Genomic DNA, 10,865 nt, shown 5'->3' on the forward strand with positions numbered 1-10,865 from the left:
GCTATGTAGAAAGTTTAGTTTTTAGAAACATATCTGCCAGGGCTGTGGAGATAACTCAGCAGTTAAGAGGACTTTCTACTCTCAGAAAGGACCCAGGTTTGTTCTTTGCTCCCACATCAGGTGGCTCCCAACTGGAACTGTGGCTCCAGGGGATCAGATGCCCTCTGACCCTCAAGCATGTGCAAGCACAGGGCACACATAGCCAGCAGCCCCCCTCCCCTCCCCAGCCCCAGCACATTTCCTTCTCTTCTCTTTCTCACTTTCACTCTCCCCATTTTTGTTTTTGTTCTTGTTGTTGGGGGTGGGGAGGTTGTGGTGGTTTGTTTTTTTTGAGACAGCTAGACAATGTTTCACTGTGTAGCCCTGGTTGGCCCAGAACTTAAACTTACTATGTAGATGAGGCTGGCCTTGACTTGTGGTAATCTTCCTGCCTAGCTGGTGTACAACACCATGTCCAGCTCAAAAAGTTTACTCATCAAAGGGAACATAGCATATGAAAAGGTGATATGTAGAATGAGAGACCATATTTGCAAATCATTTGTCAGAGAGAAAGTTAATACCTATAATATGTACAAAACTATAACACAACAACAAAAACCCCTGATCAAGGCCTAGGCAAATGCCTTAACTAGATGTCTCTCTAGAGAATATGTATAAATGGATAACAGACACATAAAAAGATGACCAACAGCTCTAATACCCAGAGATGTGAAAATAAAAGACACAATAGCCTATTATCACACACTCTCTAGGATGGTCACTATTCAAAATTGAATAAGTGAATGAATGAATGGATGGGTGGATGGATGGATGAATGAATGAATGAATGAGTTACCACCGGTGTGCTAAAATTAGTACCTTGGTATCTTTGTAAAATAGCGTGGCTACTACCTGTTTTGAGTAGACACTCAAAGAACCGACAGGAAGCTCTTGAAGAGCTATCTGCACCTACACTCATGGCATGATTCACAGAACCAAAAGGCAGAGGCAGTCCAAGTGCCCGTGGATGAACAGGCAGATGAAACAGGAGTCTATCCATATAATGGAGTGCAACTCTGCCTTTGAAGGTTAAGAAACCACAGGCAGCTTGGTGTCTGGAAAGAGGAGCACAAGGGCCTGGATGTGACTGCTAACTAACCCTGAGCACACAGCTGGGCAGTGCATGCTTGCAATCCCCATTCCAAACAATGAGGACAGGTCGTGTCTACTCAGCAAGACGCAGGACCATGCGACTTGTGAGAAGTCTCAAAACACAAGGTGGGGAAGAGGGCAGACTAGTGCACACTCCCAGCACTCAGCAGCCAAAAGCAGGCAGAACTCTGTGAGCTTGAGACCAGCCTGGTCTACATAGCGAGTTCCAGGACAGTCAGAGCTATATAGTGAGATCCTGTCTCAAACAAACAAACAAACAAAAAACCAAAAACCAAGGTGAGGGACTTAAGGATAACAGCTGAAGTTATCATCTAACTTCTACATGCACACATACACATTTCTACACACACACACACATGAACATACCTGCACATATATAAAAAACCAGACTGGAGGGTAATAGTGAGGGTAGAAAAGGCAAATACTGTGTACTCTCTACATCTACTGTGTACTCTCTACATCTACTGTATGTTCTCTACATCTACTATGTGTCCTCTACATCTACTGCGTGTCCTCTACATCTACTGCGTGTCCTCTACATCTACTGTGTATCCTCTACATCTACTGTGTACTCTCTACATCTACTGTGTATCCTCTACATCTACTGTGTATCCTCTACATCTACTGTGTATCCTCTACATCTACTGCGTATCCTCTATATCTACTGTGTATCCTCTACATCTACTGTATGTTCTCTACATCTACTATGTGTCCTCTACATCTACTGCGTGTCCTCTACATCTACTGTGTATCCTCTACATCTACTGTGTACTCTCTACATCTACTGTGTATCCTCTACATCTACTGTGTACTCTCTACATCTACTGTGTATCCTCTACATCTACTGCGTATCCTCTATATCTACTGTGTATCCTCTACATCTACTGTGTGTTCTCTACATCTACTATGTGTCCTCTACATCTACTGCGTGTCCTCTACATCTACTGTGTATCCTCTACATCTACTGTGTACTCTCTACATCTACTGTGTATCCTCTACATCTACTGTGTATCCTCTACATCTTCTGCGTATCCTCTATATCTACTGTGTATCCTCTACATCTACTGTATGTTCTCTACATCTACTATGTGCCCTCTACATCTACTGCGTGTCCTCTACATCTACTATGTATCCTCTACATCTACTGTGTACTCTCTACATCTACTGTGTATCCTCTACATCTACTGCGTATCCTCTATATCTACTGTGTATCCTCTACATCTACTGTATGTTCTCTACATCTACTATGTGTCCTCTACATCTACTGCATGTCCTCTACATCTACTGTGTATCCTCTACATCTACTGTGTACTCTCTACATCTACTGTGTATCCTCTACATCTACTGTGTACTCTCTACATCTACTGTGTATCCTCTACATCTACTGTGTACTCTCTACATCTACTGTGTATCCTCTACATCTACTGTGTATCCTCTACATCTTCTGCGTATCCTCTATATCTACTGTGTATCCTCTACATCTACTGTATGTTCTCTACATCTACTATGTGTCCTCTACATCTACTGCGTGTCCTCTACATCTACTGTGTATCCTCTACATCTACTGTGTACTCTCTACATCTACTGCGTATCCTCTATATCTACTGTGTATCCTCTACATCTACTGTATGTTCTCTACATCTACTATGTGTCCTCTACATCTACTGCATGTCCTCTACATCTACTGTGTATCCTCTACATCTACTGTGTACTCTCTACATCTACTGTGTATCCTCTACATCTACTGCGTATCCTCTATATCTACTGTGTATCCTCTACATCTACTGTATGTTCTCTACATCTACTGTGTATCCTCTACATCTACTGCGTATCCTCTACATCTACTGTGTATCCTCTACATCTACTGTGTACTCTCTACATCTACTGTGTATCCTCTACATCTACTGTATGTTCTCTACATCTACTATGTGTCCTCTACATCTACTGCGTGTCCTCTACATCTACTGTGTATCCTCTACATCTACTGTGTACTCTCTACATCTACTGTGTATCCTCTACATCTACTGCGTATCCTCTATATCTACTGTGTATCCTCTACATCTACTGTGTACTCTCTACATCTACTGTGTATCCTCTACATCTACTGTATGTTCTCTACATCTACTATGTGTCCTCTACATCTACTATGTATCCTCTACATCTACTGTGTACTTTCTACATCTACTGTGTGTCCTCTACATCTACTGTGTACTCTCTACATCTACTGTGTATTCCCTCCATCTACTGTGTGTTCTCTACAATATTGGCATCAACAATACATGGTACTGAAATTCCCCCATATGACATAAGCAGAGGGGAAGGAGGGAGATGGAGGGCTGTGCAGGAACAAATAGTAACAAGGTACTATGACATCTGTATATGAAAATGTCATAAATGAACCCCATTATTCTGTACATTAAAAAGTGAGTAATAAAGAAACCAGGCTGAACATGACTGAAGACAAATATAATCCCTGAACTCAGGAAGTTGAGGCAAGAAGACTGCTGAGTTCAACTCTGGCCTGGGTTATAAAGATCCTGTCTCTTAAAAAAAAAAAAAAAAAAAAAGTCCACACATGATAGCATATGCCTAATCTTACCTACTCCATCTGGGATGCTGAGACAGTAAGGTTCCAAGTTCAAGGCTTCGCTAAGCTACCTAGTACACTCAAGATCGACCTAGGTAACCCTAGGGAGACCCCGACCCAGTCAAAATAAAAGTTAAAAAGAACCAAGGGTACAGCTGAGAGACAGGGCACTTTCCTAGCATCACCATGGCTCTGGGCTCAATCCCTAGTACTGAGGAAAAAAATGGAGAAATTATGACTGCCTACCTAGGGGCCTAGCATCATAGAGCCTCAGAAAGGAGGTGCCTAAGTCTGAGGCCAGCCTGGCCCACACAGGGAGAAAATGGAAATTCCAACACATGCTGCAACAGAAGCTTTACAGACACTATGCCAAATTAAATAAAACAAGTCAAAAAGACAATGCTGAGCAGGCCACTTATGTATTAGGCAACTCTCATCAAATTCAGACACCATGGCCTGCCGGTGGGGGAGCAGTGGAGAGAAATGGGAGTTGTCCATAGGTAAAGGGGTTCCAATAATGCTTGATGAAAGAGTTCTGGGGAGCTAATGCACAGATGTGAATATACTCACTGTAGGTACTGCACACTAAAACGATTAATATGGTACATGTTGTGGGATTTCATCACAGTTAAAAAGACATACAAACAATGCAGGTTTTACACTCTTATCATGACAGAAAGTGTCAAGGGTCCTCTTAGACATTTTTCAGACCTTTGCCCCATGTATTGTATCAAACTGAATAAAGCAAAGGGAAGCTTCTCAAATGTTTTTGTAAGAAAAACCAAAGCACTAAAAGCAAGCTTCTTCTGAAACCCTGGGGTTCAAAGTGACGTCTAAAGGAGATTCTGGGCATGGTGGTGGCTGCCAGCACTCCCAGCACTCAGGGGGCTGAAGCCAGAGAATAAGGAGTTGGAGGCCAGTCTGGGCAGCACAGTTAGGACTCTGCCTCAAACGCAAACAATGAACAACATAGCAAATTCTACACCCAGCCTCTGGATTCTCTTTAGTGCTTTTTAATCTAGGACTAACTTCCAAGAATAATGCCTAGGTCTAGACCAACTTGTCACAAAAAAAAAAAGAGCCAAGGAGAATTTGCAGAATACAATATTGCTTAACTCAAGCCACAAAAACAGGCTTCTAAATCATCAAATACAACAGTCAGTAGCTACCAATAGCAAATATTCAATGCCCTGGACTAGCCACTAATAAGAAAGTTTCTTTTTAAGAATCCTGATGATACGGAATGGGCTATGAGCATTTGAAGGTTTTCCAAGCTGACAGACTCTGACTACTGAGATTCAAGAAATTAGCTAGGTGTGGTGGCACACAGCTTTAATCCCAGCCCTCAGCAGGCAGAAGCAATCCATCTACTCCAGTTCAAGGCCAGTCTACAGAGCTAGTTCCAGAGCAGTCAGGGAAACCCAGTCTTAGAAAGTACAATACCAAAGTCAAGTAGCTGATGCACTGACGTGCTTGCTCCTTCTCTGGTGAGAACTTAACATGGCACCCACATGCGTGAATGCTCACCGGAACTTTATAGTTTGGCTCAGGAAGCAGTGGTTTGCAGGGAATCCTGGCTTTGTCATTTACCAGCTATTACCTGAGTACTGTGCCAGTCTCACTAGTTTGAGGATCTGAAAATCTTAAAAGTACTAGAGTCAAGGCAACGATGGTCTATTATTCATTTAATTATGTGTTCAATGTGCATATGTGTGGGGTGCTGTGCATGAATGCAGGGGAGCATCAGAGCTCCCAGGGGAGGAGTTACCGGCAGCCGTGAGCCTCCCATGTGGGTGTTGGAAACCTAATGTGGGTCCACAAGAGCATACACATTCAGCCCCAGGAGCAAAGGCTGAGATAGGTATAGCTACTCGTTCTAGTCATAAACGCAGCAACACGTGGGAAAAGAACACCACCTCAGTGTTACCCAATATCCTACTGCAACATTACCTAAGGGCAACTACACCTGAGGATTTTTACCTATTTAAGCTCCAGGTCATCGGTTAAAAAACAAAAGTGGAAGGTGGGATCATTTCAAGCAAATCTTCATTCAGAACTATGTTCACGTTGCAAATGCCTCACAGAAAGTCTAGTCCAGGTGAAGGAGTGGAGTCACTTAACTGACCGCTGATATAAGAGGAATGATGAATGGACTCCATATGCTCGAAGGAAGCAGGACTGCACCTGAACAGCAAAAGTTGGGAGGCAGGAGGTGTGTACTGGGCACCCTGAACTGGACCATGGAAGTCGTAGGAAGAGCTGACCAAAGGAGGGGTCAAAGGCACTGGCACCACCAAGTAGAGGTTCAAGACTGAGTTTAACATGGCCGAGGAATAACGTGGCACTAATACCAACTGAAAATGGGAGGTGGTGTAAGCTAATCCTGCCCAGACCTCAGTGTATGCTGCTGGCCAGACACACAGATGCAGACAGACACCATCCAACTGGCACATGCAGAGCAGTGACAGCTGGCTAGGACACAGTGACAACCAAGAAGTACAAAGTCCACTCCTCACATAAGGCCTAAGCTGCTCTCAACAGACAAAATGGAGAATTCAGACCTCTTGGTTCGGCAAACCAAAAAGAAATAAACCACAAGGGAAAGCACCTCTAAGGTACTGAGAACCCAGTAAAAGACATATTTACTGTGCCACTAAGAGGAACATGTTTTATCAAAAGTCTAACAAATGAGATGATTTTACAACTACTTCCAAAGATCATCTCTTCAAAGGTGCCTATCAGATTGACGGTAAGAATTCACAGAGAGAAATATTGGAAAGAGGAAGAAGATGCTTATAGAAAACAAAGGGCATACGTCTTCCAACTACAGGACTCCAATGTTTCTAACTACTAAACAGCTTTTAGAAAAAGCAAAACAAGCCCATTTATAGTGTTCATACTGTATCACCCTATTTAAAAGGCTCTAAATTAAAATGTAGACATTCTACCCAAAGGACGAAACACCTCACTCTCCTTAAAACATAACTTTACATTAGAAAGTGCATCTCTCTAATCAATTCTATGAGCCTAAGACAGACAACTAACAGGTTTTTACCTCCCTTCCTCCAGCCATAAGTCCTAAGCATTTGGTTCTAATGCTTTATATAGAGAATACCATATTCTGTATGACACAAATGCAGTTGAAAATAAAATTTGTGCATGAAAGCATCACACATGAGCAGAAAATAAATAAATAAGTAAGTCTTAATAACACTACAGACTAGTCCTTGCCTTTAACTACCAATTAATGAAAACACACACAGCCTTCAGACTCAAACTGTCACTGAATGAAACAGTCCAAAAATCAGCCCCAAGTTTTATTTACTAGATATGTAAATAGTTAGTTTAGAGTGAGTCAAAAGGCACCACACCTTCCAAACTCCACTTCACAATGAAATGAATGCATATGATGTTTTAAAAACTTATCAGCTGGGCTCGGGATGGTGGGCGGGTGACTTTGCAGTTAATACTTTCTGCTCTTGCAGAGGACCCAGATTCAGGTCTAAAGACCCATATCAGACATCTCACAATCATCTGTAACTCCAGCTCTGAGGGATCTGACCCCTTCTTCTGTGGAGCACAGGGCATTCATACAGCACACATGCTTACAGGCAGGCAAAACATTCAAACACGAAAAATAAAACTTAAAAAAAAAAAAAGACTTGCTTGCCATAATGACTGACTTATAGCCAAGATTCCATCAAAAGTCATATAAGATATATGTATCTTCACTGTGTGCGTATTTTAATAACGTCTTTTATCACAGAGAGACAGACAGAAAGAGACTCTCTGCTTTCAGTATGTAAATGTTACTCTCAAGAACACTCTTACACTAGCCAGGTTATCTATAGTAATTATGGTGACTTTAAGTCTGGCAACTATCTCAGAGTTTCTACAGACATTAAAGTAGTCAAACGTTGTCAAAGCTCCCTTTCCTCTGGACCAGCGATAACATAACACACTTCACAGGTCAGGTAAGATGTGTGTAAAGATAGAGTCCGAAGACAGACAAGGATGTTAAGACAAGGAATGGCTCATGTTGTCAGGAAAATGACCATCTGGGTCAAACACTCGGAGCTGCATTAGGCAATCCAGCATTGCCTGCAGCTCTCCTTTGAGACAGTGACTTTGACTCTGTCTTGATTTTCTAGGAAATTCTACTGCAGTGCAGGAAAAAAAATATACAAATATACAAAATACACAGAGAACCACCACTAGATTTGCTGGCAGATCCCTTCTTGGAAACGTCAAACTATATCACTTGACACAGAAGATCCTCAGGGAGTAAAGAGATAAACTAAACGTAGGTTTCTTCATAAGTCTGACCAAACTTTCTGAAAATAAAAACAAAAACAAAAGAAAAGAAACAAAAACCAAAAACTCAACAGCACTGGGGCGAATGTTCTATTTGCCACAGCAGAGGCCAAAGACATTGTGTCACAATCCTGGGCGAAAATCAATTCCATTTCCCCTACTTATTCAAAATAAAAACAGGACTGGAATTTGATCTAAAAGCATGTTTAGAGAGTAGAACATTTATTGAGAGATTTTTTTTTTTTTGGAACATTTGATTAGAACCAGACCTATTTATGAGAGCCTAAGACATATGATATATATTAATATAATTACTCCTAATATCTTAAATAACTATTCCATCCGTACAAATGGTTCCCCCAGATACAGCACTGCCACGAAGGATGTCTGATTCGGCCAGGCCCAGTGGCTGACTCAATCACTTCCTTTCATACTTAACACCTTGGCCGCTACTCTACAGGCTTGGCCCTTCCACATTATTTACGAATATTAGAGAGGTGCATGGGCACTTGTAAATTATGCAAATATATTTCAGACTAATATCCTCAAACAAATTTACTTAACTGTGCCCCCAAAGTTAGTGTATAAAATGATGATTGGAAAAGGCGAGGCACCTACTGTGCGCCTGCACCACACAAGGCAATCAACAGCAAAGCAAAGCAAGTCCCCCTCTGGGTCACAGCGAAGCACAAGAAGACATGCCCACTCAATTATCAAACTATAGAAGGTTCACTCAACACACATGTCCAAATGTTGGCTACCACAGTCACCCATACCAACACTAAACTAACAGACGATCATAAATAATAAGAAGAATTATGGCAATCTGAGGCCTGACCATCTTAAAGCAACATTTTTCATGCTTAAAATAATCTTGCCTTTGCCAAATCCCTGCTTGCTGTTAACCAGACTGAGGCTGTTTATAGAGTTCAATGAGGGAATGTAATGTTTCTAAGAAAGATAAATAATAGAGTGACAAATAGTTACACTTTAAGGCTAATCTGGTTTACCTCTGCAGTTGCCAGACAGTAACAGGGATCTTATAACCATACAGGAAAACAACTTCAAAATTATAAGGAAAGAAATTATATTTCCTTGTAGAATTCCTCTGGTGTGTAATGAAAGATAATCTAACTAGTTTTCTCAATCTTAAAAAAAAAAAGCAGCATTCGCTGTGAATTAATTCATGAAGGCTCTGTGACTGCTCACACTCCTCCCTCCTCCCCTGGGCTCTGCACAGAAACAGGTAGTCCGGAGACACCCCCTCCCCACCCCCCAAATCAGTTTTGATCTTCAAGATTATAAAGTAATTTCTGACCTTGTCAAAGTACCAGTTTTACAGCTTTACAATATTAGGGGAGTTTTTAAAACAGGAGTGAGGCTTCAATTATGAATTTATAGGTGAAGGGTATGCAAGCTGCCATTTGTTTCTAAGGGCTCACACACCAAAGAGAAAAGGTACCGAAATTACGTGAGGCTATTAATGCAGAAATGGAAATCGGCTTCCAGTAGCTTACTAGAGGCAAATGAAATTCTATTTAGGGCTAATAACAAGCAAACAATCCTCCACGCCGCAAAGGGATACTGAATAAGAATACTAAAGAAACAAGAGCCTCTTCAAAGAGATGTTCCAGCAAATATAAATTTTATAAGCTGTGTATTTAAGTCTTTCCCATCAGTCTCGCTATTTTTTTTTTTAACCACCGCATTTTAAAGTGAGCTCCGTCCGCATGCACAAATTAAAACCCGACAAAGGGGATAACAAGAAAAGCGTCCCGCGATCGACCGACCTAGCAGGAGCCACCAAGAAACCGGGTGCCTCCACACCACATAGCGGGCCAAGTAGCAAGAACCTACGAGAGCTCGGGAAGTTTTGAAATGGGCACTGACAGCAGACGAGGGGAAGACCGGGGAACGGCAAAGGAAAGGAATCACGGAGCAGCTACAGAGCCGCGCCGCGCGGCCGACGCGGCAGCTCGCCGAACCGCGAGTCGCCGGCTCGGGACGGGGCTCGACCCAGCAACTTCGCGCCGGCGCCCGCCGCGGGCCTCCCTCTCCCGCCCGTGGCCCGCCACCCGCCGCCCTCTGCCTGCCGCCGGCCACCCACCTTCCTTCTCGGCCCGCGCCGCGGCCACCACGAGGGTCATCACCAGGTGCAGCGCTCCCAGGAGGCCGGCGGCCGCGCTCCGAGGACCCCCGCCGCGGCCGGCCGCGGGCTCCAGCCGGGCCCCGGAGGACGCGGAGGCGGCGGCGGCGGCTGCTCCTCCTCCCGCCCGCTTCCCCATCCTGGCCGGCCGGGGGCCGCCAAGCTCGAGGTCCGGCGCGACCCTTCTCCGCGAGGTGACGGCAGCGGCGCGGGAGCCGTGGTCCGGGCTGTGGGCGCGGTGCCGGAGGAGAGAGCGGTTGTGGGCCCAGGGCTCGGGCTCCCGGCGTGGGTCCGGGTCGGTGCGTGCGTGGGAGCGAGAGTGTCAGTCACAGCCTCGGCATCGGCATCGCCTACGAAGAGCCGGAACGGAGAGGCCGCGGGTCAGGCACGGCAGGCGGCCATACTGGAAACGGGCAAGGGCCGCGGGCCCCGGCGCTGGCCTCTGAGGGGCGGGGCGGAGCGCAGGGGCCCGCCCCCTCCGTGCCAACACCTGGGCGGCCCGCCCGTTCGCGTGTTTCCCGAGGACTCCGTGAGCTCCGACTCCTCGACACGCCCTCAGAATCCCACGGGCTTCACCGACCTGACGGGCCGGAGCGGCCAACCGCACCCTGTCACCGCTGCGGGGCCCAGGAGGAGGAGGGAAAGGGACCCGGGCCGGCCAGGAGT

General features: G+C 44.6%; 1 protein-coding gene across 2 annotated transcripts in view; it reads right to left on the reverse strand.

Annotated features, from left to right (window-relative positions):
* Positions 1–10,610, reverse strand: part of Tmem131 (transmembrane protein 131) — a 146,192-nt gene extending 135,582 nt beyond the window's left edge. For both annotated transcript variants that reach the window (XM_087566045.1, NM_001427652.1), the window contains exon 1: positions 10,161–10,610. In XM_087566045.1, coding sequence (XP_087422171.1) covers positions 10,161–10,338 — 178 coding nt within the window. In that variant the 5' untranslated portion in view covers positions 10,339–10,610. The remainder of the gene's footprint in view (positions 1–10,160) is intronic.
* Positions 10,611–10,865: the final 255 nt, after the last annotated feature.

This window comes from Rattus norvegicus, chromosome 9 (genome assembly GCF_021556685.1).
Source record: "Rattus norvegicus strain SHRSP/BbbUtx chromosome 9, alternate assembly SHRSP_T2T, whole genome shotgun sequence".
NCBI lineage: Eukaryota > Metazoa > Chordata > Mammalia > Rodentia > Muridae > Rattus > Rattus norvegicus.